This window comes from Saccostrea echinata, unplaced genomic scaffold (genome assembly GCF_033153115.1).
Source record: "Saccostrea echinata isolate AGI-Se365-2 ecotype Australia unplaced genomic scaffold, CSIRO_AGI_Sech_v1 ptg000002l, whole genome shotgun sequence".
Classification (NCBI taxonomy): domain Eukaryota; kingdom Metazoa; phylum Mollusca; class Bivalvia; order Ostreida; family Ostreidae; genus Saccostrea; species Saccostrea echinata.
In genome coordinates, this window is record NW_026889751.1 from 20,299,306 (window position 1) to 20,319,293 (window position 19,988).

The 19,988-nt window shown below is 34.7% G+C and overlaps 1 protein-coding gene across 6 annotated transcripts in view; it reads right to left on the reverse strand.

Moving 5' to 3' along the window:
- The window catches only part of LOC133174100 (neurexin-1-like), a 58,488-nt gene that overhangs the window by 34,708 nt on the left and 3,792 nt on the right, over nt 1-19,988 (reverse strand). For 4 of the 6 annotated variants that reach the window (XM_061309156.1, XM_061309164.1, XM_061309143.1 and 1 more), the window contains exons 3-7: nt 18,032-19,159; nt 10,987-11,136; nt 8,820-8,980; nt 8,337-8,363; nt 2,022-2,183 (exon numbers count right to left, since the gene is read on the reverse strand). In XM_061309156.1, coding sequence (XP_061165140.1) covers nt 2,022-2,183; nt 8,337-8,363; nt 8,820-8,980; nt 10,987-11,136; nt 18,032-18,761 — 1,230 coding nt within the window. In that variant the 5' untranslated portion in view covers nt 18,762-19,159. Of the gene's footprint in view, nt 1-2,021; nt 2,184-8,020; nt 8,037-8,336; nt 8,364-8,819; nt 8,981-10,986; nt 11,137-18,031; nt 19,160-19,988 lie in introns of those variants that run through there. The other 2 variants (XM_061309151.1, XM_061309183.1) reach the window with 2 other exon arrangements.

Here is a 19,988-nt window from a genome sequence, read left to right on the forward strand (position 1 = left end):
AATGCCTTTCCATCTATTTACAAAAGCAGAGTGGAAATCAATTTCACTTCATATTTTAATTAATAAAGTACAGGTATTATCTCTGCCACCCTAAGGGATTGTAAATCAATGAAATCTACATATGAAAAGAAGAAACGAAAAAAAGCATGTAAAAGAGTTATTGTGCTAATTCGTAATTAAATTTTCTCTCCCTTACTGTCCTTACATTAACTTAAAATACTACATGTACTTTTAAGATGAATATCAAATTCTGAAGCTAATTAATACATTTATAGGCATTATTTCTTATCAGATCTTGTTAGGCCTTGATTTAATGTTACATACTATAGTTATACCAGTAATTATATAAGCTTTACCAGAGTAATGAAGAATCCATTCCAATAAAATTAAGGCACAATAAAAGTAGTTTTCATTTTATTTCATTAATCTCTTTAATATAATAAAATGTTTTTAAAATAATGTACTGTAGCACAGAAAAAACATCTTATTTTAGCAAGATAGGTATTTGGTATTTATAAGCAAGACAAAATGTTCATGAATTCAGGTTTTTTTTTTAATTAAGAGAAAAATTTTTGAGAGCAGACCGTTTTGCCTAATTATGCAATCATAAAGTTCTCGCAAATAAAAAGTGATTTACAGTATTGATGAAAATCTAATTAAGGAATTAAATTTAAGATCACTATTGTAACAATATAATCAAGACAATATTATTTTATTTTTTCTTTTTGTTTTTTTTTAATTTCAACTATTCATTACAGGGCTATCTCATTTCCCCCAACCAAATCTCTTTTACCAGCTGGCTTATCAAAAAGTTTGTGAACAGCTAGGACCATAAAATGAAAACTGCATGCTTAAGGTACATCAATCCTTTCTGTCTACAGAATAAACTTTATACAAGACTTATGTTTTATATTGGAATAATTTGTCCATGTTTTTGTAAGCACTATAGCTAGCATAGCCAGGCATGCAGTGCAACTTTAAAATGTGCCGTATATGTATTTCAACTGCGAGTCTAACAGATAATTTTTTTTTTGATATGAGCAATTGTCAGTTAATTCTCTCACTAATTCACTTTTGAGTTCTATAAATTTTACAATTTTTCTCTTATTTTGTCACTTTTCTGAAATCTTATTGTAGATTTAAATTATCTGTTCATAACAGAAGACCACAGATTAAGAGAGAGAAAAGGCATATTTAAAGCTGATTCGCTGTCAGAGTATCCAAAGTCTGTAGTCACGTTGAAAAGTAACAGTAGAAATTGAATTCCGACAAACGGATTAAGCTGACAAAGCCAAGCAAGCGATCTTTCTCTTTCATATAGATTCATTAAGTATATTGTGTTTTGAAATCTGCTGTTCAAGAAAATTTAAAATTATGTAAATAAGTCAGGTTTTGGTTAGTATTCAACTCTAGGGTATCTTGTCAAGAAAAATGCATCGAGACAGGTGGAGCAGAATTGAGGAGCATGCAATGACATTGTCAAATGTCATAAAATTCAATGGCAGCTACATATGTACTGGCGATCGCGCGATAATGTCTTTTGTATCTGATAATAAATTGGCAAATTATCAATGTATCAAGCTAAAATTTCCAAAACTTCTTGAATTCTTGTTTCATTTGCTTATATATATATAAATTTTGTAAGCAGAAATTTTATCACACGTACAAATCCACAAACTTTTTGATAAGGCCATCCTTAAAAGAGTGTTTGCTTGCCCTCTCCTGACACAGGATAAATATTGAATAAGTAGGTAGGTTGAAATGGATGCTATTTATACAGAATTCAAGGCATATCTATGGATAAAATCTCTTTTTTTTTTTAGGCATATTAGACAGGAGGCAACTAAATGAAGTAAGGTTTCTGAATCCTTTATTGTTGCACATGACCAGAAATTACTTAAATGTAAAACAATGGGTCACTAAAGCAGGTTTGACTGTATTCTAAATAATATAAATATATTCAATAATGAGACTAAATCCCATGTAATTCCTTGACCATTTTATTTCCTGGTTCAACCAACCTTTTTCATACACCCTTTGAAGTTGTTAGTGACAATGATCCCCTGTCCGAGTCTTGTGGCATGGGGATGTCCTCCGACATACAGCACCTTACTGTCCAGCATTGTAAACACGCCCACCATGCTGCGCTCTGTAGTGTGAATCCCATCCACAGTGAGTTGTACCTGTTATCCAAAATTAAAAATCATAACCCTATAAATCAATGACTTTCAAATAAAATCAGTCTATAACACTATAAAAATTTAGAGGTTAAAATACATAAAGATGGTTGTAACTAATTCGAATTCACATTCAGTAGCCATGATATTAGAGATACCAAACAACTGCATTCATCATAAAGCATTTCTTGACATATATCACATGACCTGTCGTGGTTCACAAATTAATTCTGTAAACATGCTTTTTTCAACGAAATCTAAATTTCTCTTCAATCTACAGGTAGAAAATTAAAAGGGTTTCTTGGATCTCCATTGCATATTAATTGTCTAAATTAAATGCATTTAATGTATTCTAGCTGTGATAAATTTTCGTGTTAAATTTGTGACCAATTACATAGCATTAATTAATCCCACGTATTCAGTACGTATAAACATGATAAAATTACTGAAACGTTTACATTTTTTATAATATTCATTTAAATAAATTATTCAACATATTATCAATTTGTTAATGGATTGATCTATGAAGAATGCTATTTTGCATTATGTACATGCTACTAGTGAAAATAACTATATAATGGTAATCTCATTTTTGTATTAATACAAGAGGCCCACGGGCCTTATAGGTCACCTGAGTATCATGCAACAACTTCGCCACAATGGATTCATGTTTTAAACCAGAGGCCATGAAATTCACAATTTCGAAAGAGGCACACTTGCTCATCATAATTTTACATTTAGTAAGCTTACTTAATACCCAGAAAGAGAGCAGAGGATTATCAAAGAATTAATGCATTTTCACTATGTAATCATTAGAGCCCTGCCCTAACACCAGAACCATGATGCAGGGGCCATAAAATTCACAATTTTGGAAGAGGCACCCTTACATATCATAACAATACTCTTAGTTCATCAGCTTAATACCCAGGAGAAAAGAAGAAGATTTTCAAAGAATTATTGCATTTTTACTATGTAATCATTAGAGCCCCACCCTAACACCAGAACCCCTGACCTAGGGGCCATGAAATTCATAATTTGGGAAGAGGCACCTTTACTCGATCATCATAACTATGCATCAGTTTGTTTGTTAAATACCCAGGATCAAAGAAAAAGATTTTTAAAGAAATAATGCATTATCACTATATATTCAACAGAGCCCCACCTTAACACCAGAACCCCTGACCTAGGGGCCATGAATTTCACAATTTTGGAACAGGCACCCTTACATATCATAACTATACTCTTAGTTCATCGGCTTATTACCCAGGAGAAAAGGAGAAGATTGTCAAAGAATTATTGCATTTTTACTATGTAATCATTAGAGCCCCGCCCTAAAACCAGAACCCCTGACCAAGGGGCCATGAAATTCACAACATAGGAATAGGCACCCTTATTCATCATAACTATGCCTTCAGTTTGTTTGCCCTGGATGAGAGAAGATTTTTAAAAGAAATAATGCATTTTCACTATACATGTATATTCAACAGAACACTGCCCTAACACCAGAACCCCTGACCCTAGGGCCATGAAATTCATAATTTTGGAAGAGGCACCTTTACTCATCATAACTATGTATTTATTTTGTTTTCATAATATCCAAGAGCACAGAAGAAGCTTTTTAAAGAAATAATGCATTATCACTATATATTCAACAGAGTCCCAACCTAACACCAGAACCCCTGACCCTTGGGCCATGAAATTCACAATTTTGGAAGAGGCACTTTTTCTCATCATAACTATGTACTTAGTTCATCAGCTTAATACCCAGGAGCAGAGGAGAAGATTTTTGAATAATTAATGCATTTTCACTATATAATCATTAGATATCGCCCTAACACCAGAACCCCTGACCCAGGGGCCATGAAATTCACAATTTTAGAAGAGACACCTTTCCTCATCATAACTATGCATATTGTTTGTTTCCTAAATACCCAAGAGCAGAGGAGAAGATTTTTTAAGAATAATGTTTTTCACTACATATTCAACAGAGCCCCACCCTAGCACCAGAACCCCTGACCCTGGGGCCATAAATTTCACAATTTAGGTAGAGGGCTCAATGCTTATTACATTCATGCCAACAGTTTGCCTGCTTGATGCCCAGGAGTAAAGAAGAAGATTTTTAAAGATTGCATTAATTCTGATGGTTTTAGCCCCACCCCTCAGGCCCCAGGGGGTAGGGGTCATGAATTTCACAATTTTTACTCCCCTTCACATATAGATGCTATGTGCCAAATTTGGTTGAAATTGGTTCAGTGGTTCCAGAGAAGAAGCTGAAAATGTTCAAATGTTAACGCACGACGGACGACGCACGCCGACGGACGAAAACAGATAGCAATAGGTCACCTGAGTAAACTCAGGTGACCTAATAAATACCAAATAAAAAAATTATGTAACTACTGTGGGGTTGGTTCAAGGTTTGAATTTGATCCTATTCGCAGAAATCAAAAATTTTCTCAGATTTCACCCTATTTCTGTCCTTTGGACAGAAATACACTGTATCTCTTTTTCAGTGTATTCTCAGTTCTAACATGAAACCTTTTCATTAATTCTTATTGTCTATAAATATGACTGATTTCTCCCAAAATCAATTGAAGCAATACACAGGGGGAAAGAATGCACACAGAGAGCAAAAATGAATAGAAATCCCAGAAGTCCTCAGTCAACATGGCTGACAGAATGGAATCAGATCAGACCAGTACAATTATCACTTAAGTCCATTATAGCACTACACTGATCAACTGGAAAATTAACCAAACACCCCTCATTTCAAGTCAGTGGCCCCTGAGTAATGAAAAAGACCCAGTCTTTAGTCATAAGGGCTTATGAAACATGCAAATATCAATTACATTTCCATCATCTGACCACAGTAACGTAGAGTCCACTGTTTTATTGGACTTTAACATTGAAAGGGAGATTCAGGATAGACTTGATTGACAAATCCTAAATGATATCCTAGCTGGTCTGAAAAACAAAATCTGATTATACTTATTCTCACAGACGCTATATTTTTTACCCACAAAATGCCACATTCCACATGATTTTTTTGATAATAAAGAGATCAAACCTCCACAAAAGGTTAGTTTTATTTAAATTAAACATTAACCTTCACTAGTGGCCACCTACAGAACAAACAGAAGCCTTTATAATAATGAAAAATGATAAAATGGCTGACAAGCTTTCACTGACACGTACAATTCTGATTAAACAAACTCGGAGGTTCTAAATCCACACAACGCCTGAAATGTCAGTTTAATTTGCTAGTATCTTTTAGTTAAATATCAAACAGAAATGGCCAAACAAGCTCTAAATCATATATAAAAAAAGTACCATATGTGAATAATTCTCAATGTGGAATTGAAACATACTTTGCAACCTATCTCAGGTCACCAACCAGTCACATATCACACAACCACGCTATCTGTGAGCACTTATCAAGAACAATCTATATCAGCTCACTAATAACTAACCTGAAAATAAAAATATACTATACTATCTCACCTAACTAACCAGATAACTTTATAAGAGTTATACTATCCTATAGTTAACTGACCAGGCACCTGTCAAACAACCATGCTATCTCAGCTCACTACACTGGGCACCTAGCTGTCAAAACATAGGTAATCAAAGATTACGAAGCTCACCTCGACGAATGTTATCTACATGTAAGGCAAATTTCACATCATATTTTTTTTCTAGTTAGGGAACATCCCAAGATCAATATCCATGCAAGTTTGATTTAATTATAGACCTGCTCAAAAAACTTTTGACCTGTTTAGTAATCAAGAAAATTTTGGTCAGTTCCAACATCAAAAGCAAGTCTGGAAGTTTTCATCCTTAGATGCACCATCTATGCAAGTTTAATCATAACAGGCCATAATATTATATAGCTACTCCAAAAAAATTACCCTGGTCACTCATCTGGAAAATGTACATCAGATTCAGAATCCAAGGCAAGTCTGGAAGTGTCCATCCCTAGATAAATCATCCATGCTAATTTGGTTAAAATATGGCTAAAATTCACTCATGTGGAAAATCTAGGTCAGATCCAGCATTCAAAGCAGGTTGGTTAGTGTACATCCCTAGATGCATCATCCATGAAAGTTTGGTCCAGGTAGGGCTTATAGTTACTTGGGAACGAGACTACTCCTAAATCTAAACCTGGTCACTCATCTGGAAAATCTAGGTCAGATCCAGCATCCGAAGCAAGTGTGGTAGTGTCCATCCCTAGATGCATCATCCATGCAAGTTTGGTCCAGGTAGGGCTTATAGTTACTTGGGAATGGACCTGCTCCTAAAACTTTAACCTGGTCACTCATCCAGAAAATCTAGGTCAGATCCAGCATCCGAAGCAAGTGTGGCCATGTCCATCCCTAGATGCATCATCCATGCAAGTTTTGTCAAGGTAGGGCTTATAGTTACTTGGGAATGGACCTGCTCCTAAAACTTTAATCTGGTCACTCATCCAGAAAATCTAGGTCAGATTCAGCATCCGAAGCAAGTGTGGTAGTGTCCATCCCTAGATGCATCATCCATGCAAGTTTGGACAAGGTAGGGCTTATAGTTACTTGGGAATGGGACCTGCTCCTAAAACTTTAACCTGGTCACTCACTGAAAATCTAGGTCAGATCCAGCATCCGAAGCAAGTGTGGTAGTGTCCATCCCTAGATGCATCATCCATGCAAGTTTGGTCCAGGTAGGGCTTATAGTTACTTGGGAATGGGACCTGCTCCTAAAACTTTAACCTGGTCACTCATCTGGAAAATCTAGGTCAGATCCAGCATCCGAAGCAAGTGTGGTAGTGTCCATCCCTAGATGCATCATCCATGCAAGTTTGATCCAGGTAGGGCTTATAGTTACTTGGGAATGGACCTGCTCCTAAAACTTTAACCTGGTCACTCATCCGGAAAATCTAGGTCAGATCCAGCATCCGAAGCAAGTGTGGTAGTGTCCATCCCTAGATGCATCATCCATGCAAGTTTGATCCAGGTAGGGCTTATAGTTACTTGGGAATGGACCTGCTCCTAAAACTTTAACCTGGTCACTCATCTGGAAAATCTAGGTCAGATCCAGCATCCGAAGCAAGTTTGGTAGTGTCCATCCCTAGATGCATCATCCATGCAAGTTTGGTCCAGGTAGGGCTTATAGTTACTTGGGAATGGGACTTGCTCCTAAAACTTTAACCTGGGACGCCGACGCTAACGCCGACGCCGACACCGACGCCGACGCCGACGCCGGGGGTATAGCATAAGCTCATCTCGACTTCGTCGAGGTGAGCTAAAAATCATGATATCTCAACCTACTGACCAAGCACCTGTCAAGTAACTATGTTATCACAGCTTATTGACCAGACACCTATCAAACAAACATGCTATCTGAACAAACTGACCAATACACCTGTTAAATAAGCATGCTATCTCAGCTCACTGACCAGACACCTATCAAACAACCACGCTATTTCAACCTACTGACCAAGAACCTGTTACACAACCATGCTATTTCAGATTGCTAAACAGGCACCTGTCAAACAGCCATGCTATCTCAAATTCACTGGCCAGGCACCTGTCAAACAGCCATGCTATCTCAATTCACTGGCCAGACACCTGTAAAGCGGCCATGCCATCTCAGTTTACTGACCTCAGGCACCTGTTAAACAGCCATGCTATATCAGCCAAACACTTGTCACACACCCATGCTATCTCAAATTACTAATCAATGCTGCCAAAGTAGCTATCTTATTCTTAGCTCAGTGACCACACTCCTATGAACTAAGCCATCTCAACTTAATCACAATTTATTTGTCAAAGAATCATTTTATCTCAGCTCAGTAAGCAAATCTTTCATACCTCTCCAACCAGACACCTGTCAATGAAACAAGTATGGATATCTCTAACACCTGACTGATTAGCAGGAACATAGCTTAAATATACCAAAGCTGATGTACCTATACTGAACTGTTTTAGCCCCAATTAACAGACAAACTAGGTATCTCACAACATTATGACTTGGAGGTCAATATTTTCATCAAATGGTTCGATCAGCATTCAACAACACCAATATCAACAACAGTGAGATAAATTTGCATACTGGCAAGACAAGCCTAGAGGAAGGGGTTTCATGCACATGCTACCATGGTAACTTACCATTGCCATGGTTACTTACTATGTACTTGGCATTTCCTATTGTCAGCTTTTCAATAAGTAAAGAAACTGAACTCAATAGAGAACACAAAAAAAGTCGATTCAAAGAACAGGGTTAGAAGTGCAGAGTGTTGGTAGTAGCTGCAGAGTGTAATCTAATCTAATCTGTGTATATCTATAAATCGTGCTTAATACTTAGTAGCTTCAAGTCATTTCTCAAATTCTCGAAGAATTTCATTGCAGGCTTAACTTTTTTAAAACTAGTCAGTGCTAAAACAGTAGCATTTTATCATTAATATGACATAAATGACCATAAAGCTACCAGTAATATCATAATAAAAACATTTCCCTACACATTCAACTATGAAATGGTGCTAAAAGCAAATAATATACCAAAAATAAAATTACATCCAAAATATTACATGACTGCAAATCCTATTTATTATTATGTCTGATTCCTATTCTTGCAATATAAGACATATATTTATGTCAATGGTAGAGTTACCTTCCTTGATTGTCTGGTTAACAGTAGGTGGTGCCACTGGTTGTCATCGAAGCGGTAACCACTTGGACCTATATCTAACTTAGCCTCTCCACCACCCAGGTTCACTATTACCATGACTCTCCCATTCTTCAGAGCAATACTAATGTAGTCACTCTTTTCTCCTGGAAGGTAGTTTATACATGTACAGTAAAACATGCTTATAGCGAACAAGCATATAATGAATTGACACTTAGAGCGAAGTGATTTTCATTCTCAGTGACTTTAAACTGTATTGTGATACTAACAGATATAACAAATTACATTTATTATGAATCAAAATCATCTGTCCCTGGCACTTTGTTATTAAGCGTGTTTTAATGTATTCATTTACGAAAATAGGAAATGGGCAAAGACAATAATAATAGGTAATCAAACACAATGAAGTTCACCTCAATAAATGTAATTGATAAGTATTAAGGCAAAAAATCTCCTACCAAATGAATGTTCATTGGCAAGATCTATTAGCTACACTCGTTCTGCATTACAGACTTTTCCTTAAACAACTTATATTCATCTGTTATGCAAATTATCTCAATGAAGTCACCATGCAGCTGTCATTAATGACCAGGAATACCCAACACATTAGACAGTGATTCCTTGAAAAACTTCACTTGCAGCAGTCTTAAGCAAGACCATTCATAAGTATCACTAGATGCATCATCAATACAAGTTTGGTAAGGGCAGACTTCAAGTTTGTTTGCTGTTTAATGTCCCTCTCGAGAATATTTCACTCATATGAAGACGCCACCACTTGCCAGTGGAAGGCTGTAAATTTATACCTATACTCAGCATTCAAGGCCATTGAGAAGTGAGGGATCTTTTTCATGCCAACACCTACTGCGACACGGTATCTTGGTTTTACGGTCTCATCCAAAGGACCGGTCTCCACGTCTCGCAGTGGATTCGAACCCGCAACTTCAAGTATATTGCCTCAACATCGTCAATCTGCCCACTTATTAAGACAATATACATGTAGAATTTCAGGAAGTCTGAAGCAAGTCTGGTGCTGCTATATCCCTAGATGCATTACTCATTCAGTTTTGGTCAAGGTAGGACTTACTTTCATGTCTTGCTCCTAAAAAGTTCACTTGATTATTATGGTGGAAAATATACAGTAGTTCTTATTTGGCATACAAAGAAAGTACTCTGATTGTGTGCACAGGATTTCTGGATCAGAATTAAAGATATACTTGGGAATGATAGAACAAAACTGCAACCCATTACATCATTGAACTGGCCAGCATAATGGTATCTGAATAGTCAGGTAAAAAATAATTATATCTGCTCTTTTATCTGAGTACAAGGTATTAAAGTACTTGAATTACCAGTTACCACTGCTTTATAAGGCATATATATACATGTATATAACTGGTATATTGATTAAAACTATAAATAGCTTTAATCAATATAAATTTCATTTCATATGAAATTTTCATTGAAAAGAAACATATATACTCAAGGAAATTTGAGAAAACTAGCTACTGTAACCTAAATGCACCAAAACCTTTGATTATAGTTATATGACCCTACCTGATTCGTTGCAATTGTTAACAAGTTCATACCTCATAAAATACACCAAGTCTATACCAAAGTTAATTAGAAATAAATCAACTGGAATATCATACGGGTCTGCAGACTTGGCACTATTATTGCTGTAAGTTGGTAGATCAAGGGATCTGAGCACTATAGTACAAAACTGACTTAAAAACCTCACAAAAAGGGTAAAACATTGACTTAAAAAGTTCCTGAAAGTTAGGATGGCCAAAAATATGTTTCCTGTTCTTCCCCTTTAAGAGGCATATGTATCATACAAGATTTTTGCATGATGTGAAACCAAAATAAGATTGAAATTGATGTATTCACATATTTGTTTTGAATATATGTTTAATGTGATAGTCTGAATGACTTTCACATATTACATACACGTAAAATTTTCTGGAATATTTTTTTGGTTTTTGTTTTTTAAAAAGACACTAATGAAATCAGATCACTGTCCGTGTCTGGTGACTCTCATTTTCATATTAAAACATGTACTTTAATAAAACATCACAGGTCCTATAATCTGGACAATTTTTTTTCTTTTAAATTTCATACTGGTGTGGGTATCTGGTTGGAGTCTGGTTTTTACCTGTGTAGAAGAGGAAGCTGGTATGGTGTTTGGTTCTGAAATAGAATTCCACCCTGTCTGTCTGACTACTGATGGGATCCATGCCTTGTGCCATGAAATCATAGAAGATGTATTCCGACCCAAAGAAGGTTACCTCTGACTTCTTTGATTCTGTATGGAAAAAAAAATTAATCAAAACTACTATACCTTTAATCAAACCAATTATCTAAAAATAATGCAACATTTGTTTAAAAAAAAAAAAAATTCACTGCAGTCATCAATAAAAAAGTAATGAGGTGAAAACATTTTTGGTTAATTAATAAAAAAATACATGTTCTTTGAAATTGCAAATTTGCTCCTTCAGATACTAGATCTCTTCCTTGTCTTTAATTGTAAGCAATTAAATGCACATTTGATAAACCTTATCACCAATTCCCAGCAAGATGCTGACTGACAGAAACATTTTTGTGGCTTTCTTTTTTTGATAAGAAACCTCCCTGCGAAAAACGACGACTATTAGCTTAATTCATGTTCCTCATCATTCTAAAATGTAAACACTTCAAGATAGATTGCATGACATATTAATTTTCCCTCGAATCAAAAATTTCATTCTTAGAATATAGAGGATGTCAGAAAATGAATTTCCAAAGATAACAAACTTCAATTTTAACTGGGGAAAATCTCTGGCAGACTTACAATGACGTTTTCATATTAAACCACGCTATAGCCTCTGAATTATTTGTCAGATAGGCATCAGGAAACATGCGGGAGAAAAATATGAATTTTATGCTTCGATTTAATCTTTTATTTCTGGGAAAGAATAATCCAACAAACATAAACCTGAAAGCAATTTCCTATAAATTGCAGATAAAACTTCAATCAAATTTGAACATCAAATACTGTTTGTAATATGTATCGGAATTAAAATTTATCATTTTGTCTCTGTGCAGAGATTATAGCACTGCATGAATTTAAACTAATTCTTAATTGTTCGGTTGATCATTCTCTTTGATTATTCATAAACATTACACCCAAAATGAATTTAATTTTAATGAAAAATGATACTCCAGTATCTCACATAAAATGAAATTTTTATAGATGTACATTGATTTTACTTTTCTTTTTAATTCATTTGCATGAACAATGAGTATAACTTTATACACACACCTTAATGCATAGCTGAATTCATTGCTCACTTCAAGATGCCACTTAAAAATTTAAATCGAAGTCAGAGACAATGGCTGTTTTAAGATAAAATCTGAATTTGAATTTCAATGCAACATCAGTTTAAACAAAACTGCACCTTTCTCCTCTCTTGAATTATGTAACAATGAAAGAGATAACATTGCTTCTTTGATAACTTTGCATTTAAAAGTTCTGATATTTTCAGATGTGTATTTAAAGGGGCATAGACAATCACTCTGCATTGCTGTTTTCATTAAAATTTTGATTTCTATTTTAATTTGAAAACTATATAGCTTCAGGTTAATGATTTGAACTTAAATGAAAATTCTTAATACTCAATGACAACAATATTCATCAATGGTGTACTTTCGGTTTTGCTGGGACTCAAACTCAAGATCTACTGTGATCTGCTAATTATGCTCTCTCTAACACTTCAACTTGTTCTGTGTAAATGACAATTCATTAATTCACATCACACAATTTAAGATTTTAAGATGAAACACAGGCAATAGCAAGGAAACAATTCCTGACAAACTCTGGTGGTTCATGAATAGATTATAGAGATACACGTACATGGGGATAATTTGAGACATATTATTATTGTGCACCATACCTTTGGGGCAATGAAAGTCAAAAATCAAAAAATTTGTTAGTCGGGGCTTAAAGTCAAGTTATTCCTCCTTTTGACTTTTCTGTGGTCAAATTAAGCCTTAAAAGGAAAATTTAAATTTTTACAAATGAATTAAAGGAATTTAGTGAAATAAAAGTTTGGAGCAGTTTTTATATTTAAAACTTCAATGCAGCAAATACATTTATGGTATTCACAAAATCAAGTGAGCTAGTGTTAACGTTCCAACTAACAATACTCTCAGTAAACCAATTTTTATTTGCATGCAACAAATTTCAGCAAGTTTAGCACCCTTCTCCTATAGTTCCTAATATTTATTTAATTCATCATGTATTTATGTGTAGAATAATTCCTCAGTCACGAAAATTAGTGGTGGGGGATATAGATATATTTCAAACTGACAATTTGTGAATAAAAGTAATGTCGCAAATAATCATAATAGTTGGTCTGCAGTATAAATGAATTAACTGAAGGAACACTAGTATGACGTATGTCTCTCATGATGACGTACTGCATGAGAAGCCAAACATGTTTTGTTTCTACTTTTCTTTCATCCTCTTAATAGTTGAAGTAAAACACGTACAGGCCAGATATTGAAGTAAGAATTTGTTATCTAACATCACACTAATTAATTGTAAATTAATATCCTTTTGTTACAAGTGCTGCCTCTGAAACCATGCAGTTTTCAACAGTGGGACAATTAACCTTTTCCATCTTTTATCCCTCACGTGAAATATTTATTGATATTTTAAAAAATCTCAGAAAAAACATGCTATATAGCCAATTGCAATTGATCATAAAAAAAAGAACCGATTCCACAAAACTACTGGACCTGATTAAATTGTACCGTTTTGTTTATCACATTTTTTTTCATGTGCGCTGTATCAATACCATTGTGACTCCATGAATTTACCAACAATTATACTCCCCATCCACAAACCTCATCAGCAAACATCAAAGACCCCCACCAAGAGTAAATATAATTAATATCTCTCATTGATAATGAACATAATATCAGTGTGTTTATTGATTTAGGCTCTCTCCATTGTGGTGTTGACTATTACATGCAAGTGTATAAGGCCAAACACTTTGAAATCTTGGGGTCCCTTTTTTCAGGAGGTGAATAGTGTCGATAGTGCCGAGAACTTGCTTGAAATCCACTCGATAATGACGAACTTTTAGATCCTCCAGGCTAGTATTAAATCTGCCAAATTGCCTTAATGTTGCTAGTTCATGATCAGGTTAACCAATCAAAAACGGTGCACAAAAGAAAAAGAAGGAAAGTGACCCTGAACTAAGTTATGGGTACTTTGAGTCACCGCAATGAGTCATAACTTGAAATTCTTTACATCTTCAAAATGGAACAACTAAAATAAAATTTTATCCTGTAAACAGACAGACAGCATGTAAATATTTGAACCCAGTATAAACTGCTTTGTAGTAGTTTTGGGAGAATTTCATCTATAGCAGTATAATTACAGTCAAATCTCGCTATCTCGAACTTGAAAGAACCAAGAAAATACTTAAGATAACCAAGGATTTGAGATATATCCAGGGTAAAATACTTAAGGAATAAGTAGTTGGGACTTCAAAATGACTTCGAAACATCCATGGTATTCAAGACATCGGTGTTCGAGATACCGAAGTTCTGCTGTATTTTATATTGACGCTCCATGATGACTCACAGGACAACTTGATCAACAGAGGAGGAAGTAGAGAATATTACAAGTGTCTATCATCTTTCTTACAGCCCACTCACTCCAAAAGTACACAAAAATAAGTCTGCCAGTAAATAAATGACATTCTATAATTAAACTCTTTCAAGTCCCCATTCATTTCCTTAATAGCAATGTTTAATTCTCTGCTAGAACAGACTGAATAATAATTTTTTTTCCAAATCCAGACCCTTTTTAAAAAAAATCGAAAATAGTGACCATGCTTCAGATCCTTTGTGTTGAGCAATCTTTGAAAATATATATCAACAATTTCATTAACAAGGAATATCATCATATGAGTTCTGATAGTATCTTGTTAACCTACAATCAGGTACTTTACACACATTAGCCAACAAGAAATCTTTTCACATATTAATATCTTTACCAGCCAATCAGATTGCTCAAAATCTAAAATGTCTTTAAGCCAACTGGATAAAATCCCCATAAACCAATCAGATATCTTGTAAAAAATGTAATAACTCAAACTGCCAATCAGGTGCCTCGATCCTAACAAAATTAACATGTTGGCACTTTATCTTGGAGGGCTCCATCAATCAAAATTATGGAAAATTTAAAATTGTTAAAACAAGTAGTCCATAGGCTACAATACTCACCTGAATCGCAAAACTTGCTCTCTTTCTCTTGAATAAACATTGTGAGTTCCTTTTAAACCCTAGGGGGGGGGGGGGGGGGGGCTTGACATGAAGAAAATTGAATGTAAAAAAAAACATTGGGATGATTGAATATTGACATCATTTTGAAGAAATAAATGGATTTTTTTCCTGTTTGTGTGTGTGTTTTTGTTAGTTTGTTTTTAGGAGTAAAATTTTGAACCCCCAGCTGAGTTTCCATCCTAGCCATTTTGATCCATGCCCATGGTTGTAGAAAAAAATTTAATGACCCATCCATGCAACTTTCATTATTTCTTAAAGTTAAATTATCTTCTAGATTTTTAGAATACCCTGACTTAGCAATCAATAAAGTGTGTGTCTGATGCTCTTCAGTCAGGTGAGCCAAAAATATGAACATTTAACAATTTACATAGACTGTCTGTACGAGAATTTGTATGATATTATGTATGCAATTAAACCTGCATGTCACTTTGAAGGACATTTTGTGGAATTCTTCCCAGGTCTTAAATGTTGTTGCTCATAGAGTGCAGTCCAATTAAAAAATGGAACATTGTGGAAAGAAGTGGGAGATGTGTCCAACTCAGTTTCCCAGCAGATCAAGTATTATTTTATGACATAAAACAGTTCAATGGCTTAATCTTTAGAAAAGCAGTTATAATTCTAAGAAACAAATTGACTAGTGTGGAATGAACAAATAATCCTGTTAAATAAAATCATTTAATGGCTTTTTGTGAAATACTGCTTTGAATGATGTGGAAAGCAGATAAAATGTTCAGTGTATCAGCTCTATATTGTCGGAGAACAATATTGCATTCTCTCACAGGTAATCAATCATTTGTATTTGATGAAAAATCAAAAAAATGAATTCTAGCTCCAAAAAATTTTCAGGAGAACACATACAATTATAAATCCATTTCATGCTATCTGATCACAAATAGGGTTTGGTAGGACTTTCAATTGGTTTCCCATTTCTTCAGCAATGTAAAATTGATTAGATGACAAATAAGATGAATATGACAAAGAGTGTTCTGGTCTAGTTCCATGTTTGGGGGGTTGCCATAATTAAAGCTATGTTCAATAACCTAGTGTTGTTCTTTTTCGGAGCCGAAAAAAAGGATAAAAATCAGTTATCCAGTGTATTGAACATTTTCTCATCACTAAAATGTTTTGATGCATTGGCCTTGCAAATAATGACAGAATGACATAAAAAAAGAAAGAGATATTACAGAAATTACAGCGATATTAAACATTAAACTGCAGGAGTACAGCACTCAATATCACTACCATCAGGGTATTAGGAAGAAAATTTCTCCGAAATCATAGTTGTAAAACGTAGTCGGCAAGTTGACATGCAACTGTTCGATAACCTTCAGGGGAAATATTAAAGGATGTTCGCAAAGAATTATCTCTAGAAAAAATCATGATGAGGATGCACTCAACTACCTTTGAAAGGATCACAGCTAATTTCATGAAAATGCATTTAGATAATTATTTCAATAATTGCCTTTTTTGTGGCCAGGCAATCACATTTGATTCTACATTTTCAACAACAAAAAAACCACCTCTTGCGCATACTTTACATTTGCTCCTATTATCAATTAAATTTCTTTGTTTAAATTAAGTTGAACTTACTACAAATACCTTTTCAATATATTTCCTTAATAATAAATTTTTATATACTGTGGAGTCATATTTTCCCCTTTTTTTGTGCAGAGGAGGAGTGGTGGTGTCAATTTTTGTGGATTTTGTGAGTATACCCACTAACCCACAAATTTCCATTCTACATGGATATTGTTCAAATTAGGCCATTCCAAGTTTTTTCTATGTTTAGCGTCCACCCTTCTTTCTAAAACCTACCTACCTATTCACAAAAAAAAACACACAAACAAAAAATTAAAACACAAGACTTTATATAGTCATAAAATGGACATCATTCAAAGGTTTCATTTTGTTAATCTATTTCTACTCGTAGAAATATCTATTCTTCAGCAAAATCAAGGTTATAAATGCTTACAATATTCCTAATATGGCATACTGTAGACAAATATTTAGAGAAAATGACGGAATTCAGGGATTTCGACCAGAATAATCAATTTCAGGACACCTGATTTTGTTTGTTTTTTCTGATATGGGGTGTCAAAAACCAAGGCGCACGCGGACGCTAAACATAGAAAAAACTTGGAATGGCCTTAGGCTACATTAACTTTCATAAAGAGACAATTGCCCACACAAATAATGCTTCCAAAACCCAAAAATTCAAAGCAATCAATAAAAATTGGCCCCTCAAATTAAAATGAATCTACAGCATTGATAATCCCTTTAATCTTACCAGTAAACTATATAATGCAGGATAATTTTTATCATTTTATGGATTACCATGCATAACTCCCACCTCATATAAGTGATCATTTCTTCCATATTTCCTATTTATCTTGGAATTCTTTTACAGAGAAACAGTTTTTTAATTTAATCATTATGGATTATACGTAATACAGTATATTTGAGATTTTTTTTTTGCTTATAACCTCATTGTTGAATGACCTTGAAATCTTGTATTAATTCAAAACTGAAGATCAAATCCAATAATTCTAGCAAATTAAGGATGCTAAAAGTAAATCAAACCAGAAACTTTGCAAGTATTGTGTATATTGTGTGTGTAACCCCAAACTGACCTTTCCCCATTTCCATGGCAACAGTGGCCATTTTGAATATTGCACGCACAACTTCACTTTGTGGTTATTATAATTACTGAAAAGTTTCATTAAGTTTGTCAAGCCATCTGTAAGAACTCTTGCGGTCAAAATTAGGTGGAACATTAACAATATGTTCCCTAACTTCATTCAGAGTGACATAATAAATCTAAACCAAATACTGGTACACAACCCTAAATCTTTAATACAACTTACCAATTTCACAAAACTTTCCTTCATAATCAGTCCTGCTGCAGTCACAGGTGGTCTGTGTATCTCTAGTGATGCAAACCCCTCCATTTTTACACAGGTGACGTGAGCAAAGATTTGTCTCCCCCACAATTCCACTAGAATCCAGCATCTCTGGCCGAATCAGCGACTCCCCACAATTACTGTACAAAACATTACGAACATATCCATTCAGGAATGGTTGGTATATAACATGCTGCAAAGTCAGGTCTGATTGTCTGTCATTGTAAAGTGAGGGAAGACCTCCGATAAATACAGGACTGTTTCTCCCACGGCCAAATTCTAAGTTACGTCCATAAAACTCTTGGGACGTAGACAGTTGATCCACCGTTAGCGTCACTGTCCTTCCCTGTCTAAACATACCAACCTTGTGCCACCGACTGTCATTCAAATTGTTCCCTAAATTCAATCTAACCTGGCTCCCCCCTAAATTGACCTTCAATTGAAGAGCCCCAACCAGCAGGGATAACTCAAAGTAATCTGTAAATCCCCCATCGTCTGTGTAAAGAAGTAGGGCACTGGCCATGGAAGTTTGAAATTCAAAATGCAGCGATCCATTTTGACATGGTTTCCATTTCTGGAATTTTGCATAGGAAGAGGAAGATCCTTCTAGCTTGAAGCTTGATATGGAGGACAGAGAAACTAAAAACAAAAAACCATGAAGAACACAAGAGGTGGAGTATTCAGGCGACATCATCACTGATAATGAACCTCACAGCCTATCGATTCTACAAGTCTTTTTTCAAGTCTTAATTATTTTTAACTGCTGCAGGAAAAAAACAACACAGTCATCTTTTTTTTTCTTCACTTGGAATATAATTGGAGTTGTTGAGTAATTATTCCTATTGATTGTATTTTCAGATCAAGGCTCACTATCTATAGTATATCCAGGCATGATGTGGATACTCCACACTCCACTTTGATTGTGTAACACTACAAGGACAGACTTGCTTTTATCTGTGCGATTCCTTGAGGCCTCTGCTCATGACACGGAATTCAGAGTCGGATTTCCTCTTGTGGTACCACATCTATAAGGCATGTTGTCTCTTTACCATGCATCAATTATTGACAGTTTCACACTTTAATGTGATGTACCTGTAAACATGAAACAGAAAAATCAGTTGACTCGTACTTTCTAGTTATGGTTATTGTCACATGTATATCTCTGAGGAATTTCATAATTAACAAGGTGAGATTACATGGACACATTACAATTAATTGATATACCATCACCATAGTTCCCATAACATTGTCACACAGAGATTGTAAAGCACCAATGATCAGGATCCATTCTTATGTAACCATATTCTTGTACTTGTCTCATGCTATCAGAAAAATTACCGTTTTTGAAAAAAGGAGGTACATAAAACATCTTTTTATCTGGTATTCTATTGATTTATAGAAATGTGATTTTTAAAAATATTTGAATTGACCAAGAGAACAATTTTGACAGACATGACTTAGAGTTTATGTTCAAGTAATAATGGTCCTTGTCCTAAGTCCTTTTCTTAAATAGGTCACTGAATATCTAATAGAACATGTTATGGACTTCCATAATAGATAGAATTTGATCCCTAATCAGACCCACTAAATCAGAAGGTGAAATACATTAAATTCATTCCATTTATAGACAGGGATCTGAAAAATTATGTCTTTTACTGAACATTGAACCAAACTGCTGCTTTAGTCGTTGACGCTGTAACAATTAAGTGTTTGGGTCTTAAGGTCAAAGTAAACTATAGAAGTCCTCAAACACTGTTAGTAAATGAATAAAGTTAAGCTGAAACAACCTAATTCAGGGAATTTATGTCTCCTGCATAAGGATAAATGATTATTTAATATATTATCCAGAAGCACAGTAACAGTATACAAGTTTGTGACCTTGACCTTTGACCCTCCCTCCTCAAAATCAATAGGGGCCATG